The sequence below is a fragment of the Anolis carolinensis genome, chromosome 4 (genome assembly GCF_035594765.1).
Source record: "Anolis carolinensis isolate JA03-04 chromosome 4, rAnoCar3.1.pri, whole genome shotgun sequence".
Lineage (NCBI taxonomy): Eukaryota > Metazoa > Chordata > Lepidosauria > Squamata > Dactyloidae > Anolis > Anolis carolinensis.
This window is the reverse complement of record NC_085844.1, coordinates 163,391,229-163,410,441: the sequence shown is the minus strand read 5'-3', so window position 1 is coordinate 163,410,441 and position 19,213 is coordinate 163,391,229. Positions and strand designations below refer to the sequence as shown.

The window sequence follows — 19,213 nt, the reverse complement described above, 5'->3', positions numbered from 1 at the left end:
GCAAAAACTAATTTAAATTGGAATTCACATCTTTAACTTACCGTATTGCTCGTCCAAATGAGGCAAAAAGTGGGCATGTTGGGATGTCAGAAGGTTTTCTAAAGGCCCAATAGTAAGAGGCAAAGGCACCAGCAAGGGTACACTGACCCAGTGCAATTGCAAAATTGACCAACCAAAGAAAGACAAAAACATTGAAGATCTGAAAGACTAAGATGTATCTGTGGTACAAGCTTTCTCCTCCATAGAAAGCAAAGGTGCACTGGGCCCCTGGGCAAAGCTTGGTTACATTCGTTGTGTTGAAAGTCTGTTCAATGATAAGAAAAGAGTTAGTCAATACCAGATTAAACAAACATTTCAGACCAATTCTGAATTATTATTATTATTATTATTATTATTATTATTATTATTATTAAATATGGACCAGTAAGTAATTCTTTTGACATAGTCCCAAATCAGGAGTGAACAAATTGTATCTGAAGTGCAACTGCTGTTACTCACTGTGAATGGTTATGCTGGCTAATACTGATGGGAAATGAAGTCCAACATCTTCTAGAGCAGAGCTTCTTAAGCTTTTTTGACTCACAACTCTTTTTTATGAGAGAAATGTTTGTGCAACCCCAAGTATATAAAAGACAGAGGGAGGAAGAGGAGATAAATGTATGTGTGCATATGCGAGAGAAAGAGAGTGTTTCAGAAAATGGAAATCTGCATATCTTTTTGGAGATGTTATGATTTTTGGACAGGCATGACCTTGTTAGAAGTCACAACCTTTTGAAAAATGATGCCATAACCTCTTGGTAAAAGCATGACTTGTTAGAGTCATAACCTTTTGGGAAAATGGCATCCATGCAAGGCAATCAGGTTTCTCAGCTGTTAGACTGATAAATGTAGCATTCTTTTTCAGTTGCCCAAAAGCATCTACTCTCTCTTAAAATATATTTGGTTTAAATCATGCTCTCAAGAGACAAAATAAGCAGACTTTAAAAGTAACATTGTTGGCTTACTTTACGAATTCAGCTTTATGTATTCAGCATACAAGTACTTTGCTTATCAATCCAGTTACAAATAGAATTTGAAGTAGTTTCTCTGTGTAGATAACACAGGGCATCTTTCTTAGAATCAATAGTCCATAATCTAAAGCATCTCTCTGTTCTGAGAGTCTAACAGAGTCTTTGTCTTGTCTAATGCTTTTATTTGTTTTAGTGGTGCAGTTGTTTTTATTGTACTATGTTTTTAAAGGCATTGCCTATGTTGTGAAGCTGCCTTGAGTCCCCTCCAGGGTTGAGAAAGGCGGGATAAAAGAGCCACAAACAAATAAATAAATAAATAAATAAATAAATAAATGTCCAGTGGAGCCTGTAAAAATACTGTTCCTACTGAAGTCTGAAGCATAGTGTTCCTGCATTGAAGTCTGAAGCATACATTTGTTCCTACTGAAGTCTAAAGCATACTGTTTCTAAAATGGAATCGGAGTCCTGAACAAGCCCAGACCTGATCGCAGGGTCTGCAGCCCCTCCCACAACAAAAGAGTTAAGGAAAATGACAAACCAATACACACATATACAATACAGTAAGCAATCTGAATTATATACACAACATATAACTAGTGGGGGCCTGAGAAAGTTGCCATTTTCAGCAGAGTAAAATGAAGGCAGAGAGGCGAATGCATGAAAGGAAAGAGGGAAGGCAGAGAGAGGAGGAAGAAAGGAAAAGTAGAGATATGCATGCGTATAAGCACAAGAAAGGATCATTTGCGGTCCTGATGCATAGTTTAAGAAGTTCTTTTCTAGAGCACTTCTTCTTAAACTTTTTCCATTCACAACCCCTTTCTACCCAGTAAAATTTTATGCAATGCTGAGTATACGTATATACAGTAGAGTCTCACTTATCCAACACTCGCTTATCCAACATTCTGGATTATCCAATGCATTTTTGTAGTCAATGTTTTCAATACATCGTGATATTTTGGTGCTAAATTCGTACATACAGTAATTACTACATAGCATTACTGCGTATTGAACTACTTTTTCTGTCAAATTTGTTGTATAACATGATGTTTTGGTGCTTAATTTGTAAAATCATAACCTAATTTGATGTTTAATAGGCTTTTCCTTAATCCCTCCTTATTATCCAACATATTTGCTTATCCAACGTTCTGCCGGCCCGTTTATGTTGGATAAGTGAGACTCTACTGTAATAGGTATTTAAAAATCAAACGTTTACTAATAATAAATAAGCATTTTCAAGGTTTGCTGAACAGGCTGATTTTCCTTTTTGTGGAGTACAGCTGAAGCGTTTAGTGCAGTGTCCACTGTAAACACTGCAAGTTGTTGCTAACCGATTCGTGCAAATGGGGGTGTTCAGGAACCTTCCATTGTTGCCAAATTTTTCATGACCCCAACACTGAGTCAAGGAGACCCAATTTGGGGTTGGGGCCCACAGTTCTCTAGAGCTGAAGTCCAAAACATCTGGAGGAGCAAAGTTTGAGAAACATTGCTCTAGAAAGCCATAAGTTGCCCATATCAGTATTAAGGAGTATGTAGATCTCCCCTATGGTATGCACTGCCCACTCTTCTATCTTGTGTACCAGCTAAACACAAGTGCCACAGAAGATTTCCAGCAGAGCTAATAAAATGATCAACTACATGTGTCTACTCAGATGTAAACTCAATTGAGTTCAATATGATTTATCTAGCCTAAAAGATTAATAATAGGATCAGATCTATTTGTTGATAAATGTACAATTCTAATAGAAAGAACAGGGAGCTTGCTTTTAAACTTACAATGCTGACATTGAGGTCATTAACGGAAAAGCTCAACTTTATACAGGGTTTTGCAAGAAAGGAATTATGCACGCTTACCTCTGGGTAACAGGTCAAATTTGCATACTTGCACAGGCTCTGATTAGCCATGACTTTGTACACAGGTTCCCCTGATGTAGCCAGGAAGCTTAATTTAATTGGGTTAAGTAGGAAACAAAAATCACAGGCTTCCTTCCGGAGTGAGCAGCATAGCAAATGACACTTAGCACAAATAGGAAAGCCCCCAGAGAATACACTTAATCTCTGCTTTCCCATGGCTAGTGTATATATCATACCACAGTGTTTATGCACTTACTATAACCCCGTTTGGTTGTACCTGAAGGCATTATCACCAGGAGAGTAAAATACTGTCATGCTTTTACTTAATAACAGTGATTGCCATAGGGGTAACAGACAAGGAAACAGTATGATTTAATGAACTCATATATGGAGACCAGAGGGAAAGATACTGGGCAAATACAGAAAAATAAAATAAAAATACATCTTCAGGTGATTGTTGCATTGGTGTTGGGGAGGGGAACATATCAGTATTAATCTTCCATGATATTTTTACCCAAAACCATTTATCCATCTCAGTAATCCACAACTGGGATTTTCCATGAGGCTTTCACCCGAAATTTATTATCAACCCCCTCAACTCTTGCTAGGCTTGCGTTGGAGACTGAGGAAGGCAATGAAGAAGTGAACATATAACTGCCTTGTGAATAAAGAAAATAATACATTCTTGTACTATACATTTCATTGGGATTTTTTATAATGTTAGACTTCCACAAGCCACACACACTTGTTTCCATAAATGGGCCTTAGGATTGAGTCTCCTTGTGGAAAGAAAGTGGGGTATAAATAATAATAATAATAATAATAATAATAATAATAATAATAATAATAATAATAATAATAACGGCAAGACAGCCTGAATGAGAAGTAATGAAAGCTCAGCAGTCTTCTCTACTCAAAGAATACAGTTTCTTGTGGAGGGGGTGAAACATTTCCTGCACTTCTGTTTTAGTAATGAAGTGGAGAATAGGAAATGTGAGAAGATCCTGCCCTCATTTGCCCTTGGAGTCCAAAAAGGATACACAGCTGTCACAGCCCAGTAAGATATGCAGATTGCAATGAGAATGAAGGTGATGATTGGGTAGAACAGTGTAGACATGATGTAGCCAATGGCCCTGAAAGAGAGAAAGAACATAAAAATTTGCAAGCAACAGACATAAATCTCAAGCCACACATTTACATGCTTCTTTAATCTTTGAGACTTTTTCAGGCTTTTTGTGTGCTATACAATTGATCCTCTGTATCCACAGATTCTGTATCAGTGGATTCAACCATCCATAGCTTGAATATATCTATCTATCTATCTATCTATCTATCTATCTATCTATCTATCTATCTATCTATCTATCTCCAAACAGCAAGCCTTCATTTTGTCATTTCATCTAAGGGACACCATTTTACTGCACTACTGTCTATAATGGGACTTGAGCATCCACAGGTTTTGTATTTACGAGGGTTGAATGAAAAGTAATGCCTCCACCTTCATAACTCCTCAACATATGGCAGTACTGGTATGCGGCAGGTACTGGCTTGTTCAATAGACTCTCCTCTACAGTTCCATTTGGTGGGAAGCTTTAGCATTGAATAGTTGTTTTGTTAAAGTGCAAAGTATGGAACCCTGCGCAGACGGTCGGTCAATGCAACTTAAGCAACATGCAGTCATTGAATTCTTGACAGCAGAAGGTATCACCCCAAAGGAGATTCATCAGAGCATGCAAGCTGTTTATGGTGATTGTGTTGATGCGAGTACTGTGCATTGGTGTGTGAGTAAGTTTAAAGATGTTGAGGTGGGAACATCTGACTTGCATGACAAACAAAGAGTTGGATGTCCTGTGACAGCAACCACCGAGTTTCACAAGCAAAAGGTTGACAGATTGATTCAGGACAATCGTCGTATCACTCAGAGAGAAATTTCAATCATCATCAACATTTCACAAGAATGTGTGAGTCACATTATTGCTTTGATTGGCTATCAGAAGATCTGTGCATGATGGGTACTGTGAGATGCTGGTTGCAGAAACAGTGTCGACTTCTTCGGTGAAGGCTTCAGAAAACTTGTTCATCGTTGGCATAAATATATCCAATTGTCTGGTGTTTATGTGGAAAAGTGAATAGTGGTAGTTAAAGAGCACATTCTAAGGATTATTTCTGCGTTTCATTTATTAAAATATTCCCATCCAAACCTAAATAAACAAGGTGGAGGCATTACTTTTCATTCAACCCTCATAGGGTGCAGTGTCCTGGAGCCAAATCCCAGTGGATACTAACAGTCAATTGTGCAAGTCTTTGTAAAATATTTCTCAATATTATTTCATTCTTTTCAAGTCTCTTTGATCACTTCTTCCATTAAGTAATAATGTACAACAGCATTAAATAACAAAGAAAGATATATTAATGATACTCTTCTAATATACTTTTTTGCTTATTGTTTTCAGATGAACATTTTAAAGCATTACATATGGAGATATTGATTTTTCTGTACTGCAGTGTTTGGCTTCAGCTTTAATGACTTTTCTTCTTCATTTTCTTACACATTTTATAGATGCCAGCTTTGTACTAACTATATTCTTCCTATGTACTTCATGAAGGCATCACTCTCAGTGTCCGGCATGTCCATATTCTGAAGGTGACATCATGTATCTGATTCTCTTTGTTGTCTGACAACGGAACACTCTACAAAAATACTGCAGCAGAGTCTGTTCTGTGAAATGGACCCCACTTTTTGCTGCCAAAGAAAGAATGCCAGATGACTTGTTTCAATACGAGGTTTCCAAAGAGAATGTTAACAGAACTCAAGCTTAGTGAAAACCAATTAAAATTCTCTGTTCTCAAAATCCAGCCTCTTAGCACCAGCTGTCTTAGGCTGGTTGAAGCACTAATCAGCAATTAACTTTTCCAACCTGTAGTCCCAACCATCCATCATGAGAAGAACAGAATATCACAGGAGAAGCATGGCTTGAGGGCTTGTTATATTATTGGCTCAGAAATATCTTCCACATCTTGTACATCTTGTCCCAAAAGGAAATCAGTGTTCAACCTGAGCAACATGGAGTGGATGAGGTAATAGGGGATATGCAACCCAAAATAAGTAATGGAGTAGTCCAGGAATACCTGGCTACTCTAAATGAATTCAAGTCTCCAGGGTCAGATGAACTACATCCAAGAGAATTGAAGGAATTAGCAGGAGTGATTACAGAACCACTGGCAAAAATCTTAGAATTCTCAGAGAACAGGAGAAGTTCCAGCACACTGGAGAAGGGCAAATATTGTCTCATTCTTCAAGAAGGGAAAAAGAGGACCTAAAGAATTACCGTCCAGTCATCTTCATCCTGGAGATAACTGGCTAGTAGGGTGCCATAAAGAGGTTTCTGTACTCGGTCTGGTGCTGTTCAACATCTTTATTAATGTTTAGATGACGGTTTAGAAGGCATGTTTATTAAAGTTGCAGATGACACGAAATTAGGAAGGATAGCTAATACTCCTGAAAGCAGATCAGAATGCAAAATGACCTCAACGGATTAGAGAACTGGGCCAAAATGAACAAAATGAATTTCAACCAGAACTGGAGGATACTTCACTTAGACAGAAAAAAAATGAAATGTACAGTTATAGGATGGGTGACGTCCATAGTATATGTGGAACAATATACAGTACATGTGAAAAAGTTTCACAGTACATGTAAAAAATATCTAGGAGTCCAAGTGGATAACAAGTTGAATATGAGCCAACAGTGAGATGCAGCAGCTAAAAAACATCAACGGGATTTTAGGTTGCATCAAAAGGAGTATAGTGTCTAGATCAAGGAAAGTCATAGTGCCTCTTTATTCTTTTATTCACCTGGAATACAGTTCAAAAGAGATATTGACAAGCTAGAAGGTGTCTAGAGGAGGGCAACTAAAATTATCAAAGGTCTGCAGACTTCTGCCCTAAGAGGCACGGTTTAAAGAGCAAGGGATGTTTAGTTTGCAAAAGAGAAGGTTGAAAAGAGACATGATTGCCATGTATAAATATGTGAAAGGCTGTTATAAGGATGAGGGAGCAGGCTTGTTTTCAGCTGTCCTGGAAACTAGGACTTGGAGCAATGGGTTCGAATTTCAGAAAAAGATATTCCACCTGAACATTAGGAAGAACTTTCTGACTGTATGAGCTGCTCAACAATGGAACTCTCTGCCTTGGAATTTGGTGGAAGCTTCTTCTTTGGAGTCTTTTAAACAGAAGCTGGATCACCATCTGTAAGGAGTGCTTTGATTGTGCTTTTCTTGCTTTGCAGGGGTTGGACTAGATGGCCCATGTGGTCCCTTCTAACTCTATGATTCTATGATTCAACACTGGAGAGGCCAAGGGTTGGATCTCCTCCTCGCTACATCACCAAAGGCAAAAATATTTGAGGGAGTTTTGTTGGCCGAAACTGGTGAAGGTCAATGAAAAGTGTAAATAGTGTGTGTCAGCTTGATTTTATTATAGTAGCTGACAATGGCAGGCACATCTTCACCAAGGAGGGATGGGAGGTCCAACACATAAGCATCAATGTATATATCTCCCAATATTTTTACACCTTTTCCTACATAGTATTGCCTTCTATATAAGAGCATTATGAAGCAGCCTTTGCTCATGAGGGAAATGCACTCTGCACATGATTTTCTTCATCATTATTTTCCACAAGCCACTGCGGAAATTGGGCTTAAATCAAGCATGCTTGTCAAATTACACTTCTGCACAGGAAAATCATGACTTGTGCTTGAAACCCCTTGAATAGCTGTAGAATCATTTTTTTTAAAAAAAGTATCACCTTATGCTACTTAAGAAATAATCACTGCAAATCAGTGGTTTTCAGGCAATAATGATAGACCTGTTGGTTGATGGTTAAGTCACAGACAGTTTATTCTAACAAACTGCTTGTTAACTGTTCTAGCTATAGACTGAGAGTGCTTTATTGCTAATATAAATTGCCATTTCACAGAAAAAAATAGTTAAACTGATCTGGGGGAAAATAATTTAGCTCTCAGTCATTAGCAACATATTTTTCAAGACATTGACTATAGGGTATGGTCTGTTGCGTTCATAATAATTACATGCCGCGCTTCTTTTCATGCATTCTGCATAAATATTGGAAACTATTGCCCTCAAGTGACCTTTAAATGTAGCTGCAGAACTACAAGGCATTATTACCTTGCACCAGGAAGTTTATGAAGTTTCAAGAGTGTTTCTGTTTGGCACATATTTGAATAAAAGCATCTTATTTTATAAAGTGGTCCTGAATTGTAATGAAAAAGGGAAAAATATATGGTGCAGTCTAGAGCTGCAACAAATAACTGCTAATCCCCATGTTTATAGCATTAGGGTTATAGCATTAATGAAAAAGAACTACTACATGTTGAAACCGCAGGACTCCTTTATTCCATAAGAGCCTCCATATTTTGACACTAGCAGTGTGAGAAAAGACATGGTCTGACCAAGGACACAGGAATGCATTCACACACTAGAACTCCTCTGATGAAGCTGTTAGCTGTAATGCTGTTCATGACAACAGATTCAAAAAATATATGTGCTTGGCTACTCATCCACAGCTTTCCACTGGGACAAAATCTATTTTCACTTATAGTCAGTTTCACAGGAAGCAAATGTGAGAATTTGGTTAGAATGGTTCACTGAATTCACTCTAAAAATAAGATTGTTTACAAGAAAATAACTGTCTTAAATACAAGAAAAGCAATGTTTGAACAACAGCTAACTAATATGAGACCAACTGATTATATTATGCTGTCAACTTGGGTGGCACTTGGTGACTTCTTGGCCACACATGGAGATGTCTTCTATATGACCCTCTGGTTTTTTGGCTACCTCTGGTGATAAATATTTGCATATAGCAGCTGATTAGATGGTCAAAATCCCAGCTCTGTGTCCAAGTCTAAATGTCCATTTATGTACCAGTAGAATCCACATTTCAACAGCCTGAGCTAGTAAACCTCCTTGCTGCTAGTTTTCAGGAAATTCTTATCATTGTGGAGTGTGGCAACAGAAAAACCATCCAACTTGATAAAAGACCTGATGAATGATTGTAAACTGCTATTCAGTCTGGATGAGGATATAGAGAAGGACTGGTGGTCCATCTTGTCATGGTTTGCAAAGGCACTGTGCTGTGTGTGTTAACTGGAAAATGAAGTGCATGAAGCTGATTGGCTGAGCCTGCAAAGACCTGGGAATTGATTTGATACTGTTTCTGTTATGCTGCTGCAGAACCAGTTTGGACAAGTTTTTCAGTGCTGACTGAGTACTGCTGGTGAAGAGAGCAGTGTACTCAGAGAGAGCCTTGCTATTTTGAGGCCTGTTTGCTGCTGAGAAAAGAGGGTGTAGATCCAGGGCTGTATTCTTCTCTGAAGTGGATTTGTGGACCGAGAAAGGACTGCTTATGACTGTGGACTTCTGTAAGTGATCAGAGGGACCATTGTAAATACTACTGTTTTTTATCTCTTGGAATTGGTAAAGTTTCTGTATTTTTGTTCTGCAAACCTGAGTGGCATGTTATTGTTCTGCAGGTGACTCTGGATCGCGGGCACACATCAGAGCTTCCATTTATCATTATCAATCCATAATACATCTGATCTGTTTTAAGTCAGTTTATGTATTTTAAATAAGATCTAATCAAGCTTGCCTTCAGGGAACCCTCCTTGACTAATAATTGCACCACGATGTGAGGCAGACCTTGCTGTGGCTACAATCATTTTCTTAGTTAGATCTGTGGTTGTCAAATAGCAATTACACCATAATAACCTTGCAGATTATTAAAATGGCCTTTAATTACTGCCAGTACAAAATGTGTTTGCTGTTCTTCAGTTGTGGGGATTCAGACCAACTATTAAAATGACTTCTGTATCTTTAAATTATAAGCAGTCCAAAATTGGCTTGCTGTTCTTACTAAATGCAGATACACAAAATACATCACATGAATGATCTCATCCTTGCATTAATTTCCAACTTCTCTCAGAGCACAATTTCTTGGCTGGTAGTGCTGACTGTTGGAAAATTTGATAGTACAGATATACAATTTATGTGACTCCTCCCTGTTTTCTTGTAGGAGTGAAATACAAACACACAATTAGGCATTTGTGCAAATGGATTTCATTTACACACAAGACTAATAGCCTGATGAAAGGTCAGGATGTATTTTGCAACTTCATTGTGCTTATTTCATCCTCAAGTGAAGATAAGAACCAAAGCATATATTCATATAGAAGAATATGAGAAGTGTCCCAAAAAAGCAAATATGAGAAATCCAATGATACACTGAGATATTCTCACCAACATATTTACCTGCTACCTTCCTTCAAAAGTGCAATGGCAATCCGGATTCGATTTCTCAGAAATATTAACATCAGTATAATGACAACTTCCACTATGCAAAGCAGTATCACTGAAAGCAAGAAAATCAAGTTTGTCAACACACATCAAAGCAGTTCATTGCCTCTTTACATTACTAGCTGTGACATTACACAAACTAAAAACATACTTTTGTGATCCTGCATTATAAGACTGGATGGTAAGCATAGTCAGGAATGCATGAAAACCCAGTAATAGGTGCAAAATATTGAATTAAGTGAACTTGCATAAGAGTAGAGATTGACTGAATGAAAGAAAGATAAAAATGCTGTTGGAATGATGTAGGCAAGGTCAGACAGAGGCCACATCCAAACTGATTGAAAAGTCTGATTTTATTCCTGCTTTGATCATATAGAACAAACCAATCTGGGGAGCTGGTATAGGAACAGACGTTTGGACTGTCTGGCCTTTTTGAGCAGTCTGGATTCACCCTCAAAGAGATAGTGTGTTATGTGAAGGAGGATGGTGGCATAGAGATTACATAGGTTGCCTTGGAATTTAAAAACATACCTGAGTTAATTTGGATCAGTAGCATAGGGATATTGTAGCACCTCTGAGACAATCTGGAGCAAGGAGTGCTACAGATAGACAATTATGCCCATGAATGAGCAGCTTTATGTGTGTTTCTGTCACTCTAAATAATGTGGGTATGATATTGAGGTCACAAATTCAGTTTGGGGGACAGGGTTGGGAGGAAGGCATGGTGGAGAGTGTTCTTGGAATATAGCATAGTGCTGGCAGAGAACCATAAAGGAGATGCAATACAATGAGCAAAACAGCTCTCATGAAGCTGGAGTATTAATCTGTGTTCTAGTATATGTAGTGGGGCAGGAAACCATTGCCCCAACTCAATGCACTGTTGATAGACGGGAGTTTGTGTATACTTCCCAACTCTGCTGTATTTCTTGACATTTTTTGTTCAGTGATTGCTGTTCTGAGGTCCCATGCAGAACGTACAGGAAAACTGGAGTGTTCTGCACCTCGTATTTGTATATTGAGAAACTGAGCATGTCACCTAATCATCATACCCACTCTGTTTTTGAATTTCTATTACAGTATGGCCCATATATCCCAGGGGCTATGCTCCTCAATTTACAGTGGAAACAGGAAATCATGGATAACAGCAAACTCTGTTGAAATGAACTGTTTCCACTGGATGTTACCATTAAAATCAACAGAGAGAATATTTTTGTAGAGGTATCTTCTGTAGCAATTTGCTATGCCTTCCAGAGTGACTTTATGGTAACATGCAATGAAAGTATGCCACAGAATCACCTGAAGGCTCTATAACATTTCTAGAGAGGTCATATTTTGTCAGATGAGGATAGGTGAAAGCATAGGTACAGGGGTTATATTGTACTATTCACGCATACAACATGCATATTCATAGATATAAATATCTTGCCCATAGGAACTTTACTCCTAGTATCTGGTGAAACAGATTCAGTGTAAAAAAAGATTATGCTACAAACTTCTTTTTCTCAGTCTAATTTGTCTTATACTCAATACAAACGAAAGTGGAAGTTACAAATGGTGATGGGTTGCAGTCTAATATACATGTATAGTCATAAGTTCTATTAAAATGGTCTTTGTCTTAACAATATTTTGTCATTATTACCAGCGTTGTACTTATATTACCACTAGAAACAAAAAAGAGCAGCTTTTATACAGACAAAAGCTGTGACAGCCAGTGAAATTGTGAGTTTGTATTCCATTCAGTCTGAATTAAAAAGAACTAACAGCAAAGCAGATTCAGCACCTTGAATAGCTCCTTTAAAGTTTGTGCATTTGCGTGATCTGTTTCTTACAGCTGAATCTCCACCTCTCTTTTTGCAAAGAACTGAACTACAGTGGTCTCATATATGTCACACGTTTCACAAATGCTTCAGGGAGCAGGATAACAGTCAGAATGTGTCCTCTTTTAATGACAATATTTATGTGTGTAATTATGTGTGTATAAGCTTGACACTTGATGAGTATTACAGCACACTCAAGTGTTTATGAAGAAGGCCATTTGTCTGAAAATAAAGCAATTAAATGCTGTACTTTGCTTTAAATGACATTTAGGCTTAATGCATTCCATTTGAAGAAATGTTTCTTTTTGATTAGATGGTAATTGTTCAGTGGTTGCTTTCTGCAGCTATTTTAGTGTATATGATGATAAATGGAATTGATGTCTTAAAAGAAGCTTTTGCTTGTGACTCCTATTATCCCAGTGTCACTCAAAAATAATTCTAGGGTAATCATAAGACTTATTGGAAACTAAGCGAGTCTGATATGAGTGTCTAACTCAGGGTCTGCTTGGTAAAAGCCAAAGGAATGGATTTCTAAATATAACTGCATAACAAATACAGCCATCACTCCCCAATTGTGGGCTTAACTTTTGCAGGTTTAATTATCTGCAAATTTGTTTAGTACATCTCCTCTGAGAATATCTTGGAGCTTCAGAGAGACTCTATAGTGAACCCCCCATTGAAGTTGACTAAGAGTTGCCCTGAAGGACCTAAAGTTTCATAGAGAGAAGGAATATCTAGGTCCTACAGTGAAATTCTATAGTCAACATCCAGTGGACGTTGACCATACAGTTGCCCTAAAGGACCTAGAGATTCCTAGAAAGCTGTTCCCACAAGTTAAAAAAAGTATTTTAAATCTGTGATATTTCCACTTTTGTGTGGCTCTGGCACCACTAATTCCTGCAGATGTGGAGGATTGTTTTGTAATTTAAGGTTCTTGTCATACAAAATAGATCTCACAGTAATATTTGCAACTTGATAAACCTCACTGGGAGTGAGTGCAATGTTTATGTGTCAATTTGTGATCATGTATTTTACATATACTTACAAGCTTATTCTATACATTCATGTACAGTAAAACCCCGCTCGTCCGAGCCCCGCTCGTCCAAGCCTCTGTGTAATCCGAGCGGGTGAACGGGGAGGGCCACAAAGGCCCTCCCCGTTCACCCGCTCGCTGGCGTGTGTGTTGCTAGGTAGATAGCAAGCTACCTAGCAACACGCAGGGGGCACCTCCCAAGGGGCGAGCGCCCCCTGCGTGTTGCTAGGTAGCTTGCTATCTACCTAGCAACACGCACGGCTGGCTCCTTCTCCACGCCGGGCGCCGGTGCTGCCGGCCCCCGGCATGACGAAGGAACTGAGGCATGGGTGGGCGGGTGGCCTCTCCGTTGGGATGCAGGCCGGATCCGGAGGAGCTTGCAGCTCCTCCCGATCCTGCCTGCATCCCAACCAAGAGGCCTCTGCTCGGTTGGGATGCAAGCCGGATCCGGAGGGGCTGCAAGCTCCTCCCGATACCGCCTGCATCCCAACCGAGAGGCCTCTCCTCCGTTGGGAGGCAGCTTGGATCTGGAGGGGCTGCAAACTTCTCCGGATCCAAACTGCCTCCCAACGAGAGGCCTCTCCTCCGTTGGGAGGCAGCGTGGTTCCGGAGGGGCTGCAAGCTCCTCTGGATTCAAGCTGCCTCCCAACGGAGAGGCCTGGTAATCTGAGTCATCCGGGTTGGCCGAGCTGAGGTCCACCCGTTTAACTCGGACTACCGAGGTTCTACTGTATATTGGCATGTATATTACTTTCTGCAGATTTAGGTTTTTGGATAATGGAGAGGATCTCCCATTATAAATCTATTTAAGGAACACTTGCCCAGCCTACTGTCCTTCCTGCTGATGTTTCACACTTCATTTCCCATAATCTCCAACCTGCAAGGCCTACAGTACAGCTGAGCCACAATATATTTATGAGAGGGAGGATGTTTTAAGATTTAATACAAAACAAGTGGAATATAACGATGTTTTAATTTCAAAAACATGATTTCTCAACCAAGCCTGAACTGTCCTATCACTATTGTTTGCTACATTTACTCTTCTGGAGGACTGCAATGTAGAAGAACATCTAGCAATAGAAATTATTTGCCAAGCAAACTGGTTATATCCATCATTTACTGTCTATATTTAAGAACAGTGTTTAAACATTTCTGTCTTAAAATCATAATTTTGTTAGTTTTGAATACATTTATTGTTGTGTTTGTGGATGTTCGAATCATTTCTACACTTATAGTACCTTAACACAAGCCTATAATGAGGTACAGTAGAGTCTCACTTATACAATATTCTGGATTATCCAACACATTTTTCAATACATCGTGATACTTTGGTGCTAAATTCGTAAATACACTAATTACTACATAGCATTACTGCGTATTGAACTACTTTTTCTGTCAAATTTGTTGTATAACATGATGTTTTGGTGCTTAATTTGTAAAATCATAACCTAATTTGATGTTTAATAGGCTTTTCCTTAATCCTTAATCCTTAATTCCTTAATCCCTCCTTATTAGCCAACATATTCGCTTGTCCAACGTTCTGCCGGCCCGTTTATGTTGGATAAGTGAGACTCTACTGTATTATTGGCAAGGTTGATTCAGAGGAGGTTTGCCATTGCTTTACTCTGAGGCTGAGAGAGTGTGAGTTGCCCAAGGTCACCCAGTGGTTTCCATAAATGAGAAGGGAATAATACTTCACCTCCTAGTCTAGCCCAAAATCCAAATGACTATACCATTCCAGTCCACAATATATTTAAATGTAGCCCTAAACTATTTTCATTTTTTGTACAACATTGCTTTTTTGTCTTTTTTACATTGTTTTCTTGAGTATTAGCATCCCAGATAAGATGAAACCACTGCATCACTTTTCAATTCCTGCCAACAGTTTCCATAAGAAGAAGGCTATTCACATTGCTCCTACTCTCTTTAATCACCAAGGAAAAGCCTTCTAGTTTACACAGCTCCAGTTCTTACACATGAAGCAGACTGAAATTTACAATGACCAATTTTACATAAAAATTGATAGTGGCTTTATGTACAATAATTCATATACATATCTTGTATAATCAAAAAAACTGATCAGTGCCTTATACAACTGAAAACAATCTGTGAAAGCAGAAAGTGTAAAAGCAGAAAATTGCATGACAGGCTCAATAATCATGTGGAAAATGTTTTATGCAAATTCATTGCTCTCAGCAACTCTCTCATTTTCTCTAGAAACAAATAGTCCCCAAGGACTCATCCCCATGCTTTAATTGCAGCGTCCGTGATTTCAAAGATTTGATGAAGGCTCATGAAGTTATTATATTCTATAGATAAACAGACAGACAATATCTAAGTTGAATTTACTGACAGAAGCTTGAAAACAATTGTGCAAAGCCTCCAGGAAAGATGAATATCAAGAACCTGCTATTTTTAATCAAAGATTCATTTTATAAATATTACAACTGATGATTTCTATCTTCCACCTGGAGGAAATGTATAACAAAAATCTGTATGGGGATTATAAAAAGTTTAAAATGCTGCCAGGTTGAAAATGTGGAAGATATAAATCTAAATTCAACTATGGTGTTTTATTTATAAAACAGAGATGCTAGAGCACAAGTTTATTCGGCGGCCATTATTTTGTTCCCTAACCTAAGACAATGGACACTGGGGTTGGGCCTGAATCCCATTTCACCTGTTTCTTTCGTGGTTTTGTACTGTTCCATCCATTCGGATGGCACAGAACGTTACAACCCCCTCTGGAACGAAAGGAGCATCGAAATGGGAAAAGAGGGGAATGGTAGCTGTTTGGTTGGGTGATTTTCGGCACTTGGCTGTAGGCCCTGCCAGCCAGGGCCTACAGCCGAGCATTGGGCATTCAACATTCATAGGCCCAACTCATAGGGACTACAGTCAAGCCTCAAACGCTCGGCTGCAGGCCCTGCTCAATGCTCATAGGCCCAGCAGGCTCGATGCTCGTAGGCCCAGTTGGATGTAGGCCCTGGTACGCCCTGGCATTTTGCAACCCAAGGCCAAAAAAATATTTGGGTTTTTTTGGACCTTGGGCAGAAAAACTCATTTGTATAGGTGCTCGTTTCTGTAAGCAGTGGACAAATAGAAATGGTTAGCGATTCCTTACAAATGCACAAGACTAATGGGCACATATTGTGGTTGTTTTTTGGGGAAGTATAATGCTTTATGTAAATTGTATCATCTAGCAGCAAAATATGGAGGAAAGTTCTTAAGCAAGTGATCACATGCACAATCATGGGTTTGGATATAAAATGCTACAGCTTTTTTGTTACTGCTGTAGAAGGCTTGGACTATATAAGATTAATATCCTACAACAACTATTCACTTGTTGTCTGATAAACAAACCTGACCTACATGTTATATGCCACTGAAGTCATGAAATAGGGTGCCAAATGGGTTAAAGCCTCTTTATGCTTTCCTGCCAACTGGAGATGAGACTGAGTCTCTAGCCTTTGAGTTGGATGACTGACATCACCCTCACTCAAATGTATATTTTTTATTTTAAATTGTATTGACATGCTTTTAACATAAGCCCCTTTTGAATTTCCTTTGTGGAGAGAAAAAGTGGGGGTATAAATAAAGATAATAGTAATAGTAGTGATAATAATAATAATAATAATAATAATAATAATAATAATAATAATAATAATATAAACTCATGAGTTCACATTTCCTTCAGAGAGTGAAATAAAACATCTCAATCATCTCTCTTGATCACATACACTCAGTTTTTATACTTTTCCCTACACTAAAAGGCATTTTACAGGCATGAAGTAAATTTAATTCCCCCCCCCCCCCCCCAGGCTGTTTTAGGATCATTTTTTTCCCCAAATTAAAAGTGGAGCAGAGTGAAATGTCGTTCCAAGATGAGGTGTGCATACTGTGTTTGAACCTAGGAATTTGTCCACCCCAGTTTAGGATAGGAACCACATGACACCATGCTAATGCTGTATAACTTAAATAAAATAACCAACAAATAAAATAATCATTTAAATAGATGAATATAAACTCATTCTCAAATCATAGACTTTTCATAAATCCACTTACTAAATGCTAACCATGTTTGCCTCAGTTGCAGGTATACCCTGAAGTCTGTTTGGAATCCTATATCATAGATAGTAAGATCAGAACCAGGTATTCCATGAAGGTGGTGATATTCCCAGTAGCAATGCCAGATACCTTTTGGAAGAAAACATAATACAGTCATAGTGTTATACGAGAAGGGCCACAAAGAATAACTTTGTATTCAAAGGCAAGGCTCACCAGCTCGTCACAATGTAATCCAGACTACTGTGAATGCCCTTCCTTCTGTTCTTCCAGGTTTTTAAAGACTTAGGCTTAAAATGGCATGGTTTAGTTTTGGTTCCGCTTTCTGATCCCTTTTAAAGTTTTTGTAATGTACGTCATGTATTGTGGTGCAAGAGTAGAAATTAGCAGTATAATCCAATACATCTTTAACCTGAAGTAAACATTAGTGCATTCTATGGGTCTTAATGTAAGTGAGTACACATTTGTAGCCATATTTTCTTTTTATGTTTGAACCGTTTGTCTGATCTGATGTAGAAAACCAATCTGTTCAAGAATACAATCAAATCTCACCCACTGAGACTTCTAAATAAAATGTTGCCAGGGGTGTATCTTGAGATCATTTCTACATCCTGTTCACATCAGTCCCCAATGCTCCATAGATTAGGAGAAAAATATCAATTAATTTATATCTGCAACTCATTTCAAACATAGCTTCCCTTCATGACTGATGTAGAACACGTAGCCTTCTAGGTACTGTAGAACTTGAACTCCCATTAGATCTACATCACTGGAAACGATGGGATCGATTCAAGTTTTAGTCTCACAATACCTAGAGGGTCGGTCGTATGTTTCCAACCCTGTTCTATGGAGATAGCTATCAGGAAAAAGCATGGAAATGCTATCACCACTGAGGATATAAATCAGAATGTTCAAACCATTTGCAGCTTCTCAACCTACTCATGCGGTGAAAAAAGATAATGTGTGATTGTCACAATTAATTATCACAATTCAGCTTTCACATTTCTTCCTTGCTTGAAAGCACCATCCATGTGTGTCTCTCTGTGTGTTTGTTTGCATCGGCATTCATGCCTAAAGAAGCTGGTTTTCTTTTAATAGTCCATAAGAAGACATAAACCTTGCTTTATATTTTGGATTCTGAGTGCACAGAACTATGTAATAATGAAAATCCCACCAGCTTATAAAAAACATAAACAAAGGAGAAAATGTCTGTTTAAACCTGCAGCCTCTGATTAAAATCACCAGCAAAAGCTTGATGCTGATATTAGTCTTCTAGACAAAGAAAGAACTTCAACTGTGAAGGAGGTAGAAAACATTTCAAGACACGGATGTTGTTTTTGTCATACTAACTAACAGAAACGATACCGCCACCTTGAAGAGTGAAGAAAAATATAAATATGCCTTGCATTGATAGAATACTCAAAGCAAGATGATGAAGGAAATGGTCCTGCTCAATAAGGATGGTAAAATGCTAATAGATCACAGAATTGTTCAATATCTATTTTACTTCACCCCATAAAAGAAGACTGTGGGCTTCTATGCAGTAGCAGAGACTTTTGCAAGGAATCCGGGTTGAAGATTAATACTGACCAGGTGCCCCATCCCACAGTCGACCATGTTTGAATGTGTCCACCTGAGGGTGGGAGACCGGGACAGATTAGGGATTCTGTTAGTGTACCGACCACCCCGCTGCACTACAGTCTCCCTGCCTGAGCTAGTTGAGGTGGTCTCGGGCCTGGCGTTGGAGTCCCGGCGGCTCATAGTGCTGGGGGACTTCAATGTCCATGCCGAGGCTAACCTTTCAGGTGCGGCTCAGGACTTCATGGCCGCCATGGCAACCATGGGGCTGTCCCAACTCGTATCTGGTCCCACCCACAGTGCGGGGCACACACTAGACCTGGTCTTCTGTCAGGGATGGGAGGAAGGTGGCGGTGTGGAGGAGCTCACCATCGCTCCTTTGCCATGGACCGACCATCACCTGATCAGGTTTAGACTTACTGCGCCCCCCACCCTCTGCAGGGGTGGTGGACCTAAAATGGTCCGCCCCAGGAGACTTATGGATC

General features: G+C 39.0%; 1 protein-coding gene across 6 annotated transcripts in view; it reads right to left on the bottom strand.

The window, feature by feature from the left end:
* The window catches only part of slc44a5 (solute carrier family 44 member 5), a 268,997-nt gene that overhangs the window by 33,123 nt on the left and 216,661 nt on the right, over nt 1-19,213 (bottom strand). For all 6 annotated transcript variants that reach the window (XM_008114106.3, XM_062978139.1, XM_062978141.1 and 3 more), the window contains 5 exons: nt 17,151-17,282; nt 10,191-10,290; nt 3,902-3,994; nt 2,862-2,949; nt 42-304 (listed from right to left, as the gene is read on the bottom strand). In XM_008114106.3, coding sequence (XP_008112313.1) covers nt 42-304; nt 2,862-2,949; nt 3,902-3,994; nt 10,191-10,290; nt 17,151-17,282 — 676 coding nt within the window. The remainder of the gene's footprint in view (nt 1-41; nt 305-2,861; nt 2,950-3,901; nt 3,995-10,190; nt 10,291-17,150; nt 17,283-19,213) is intronic.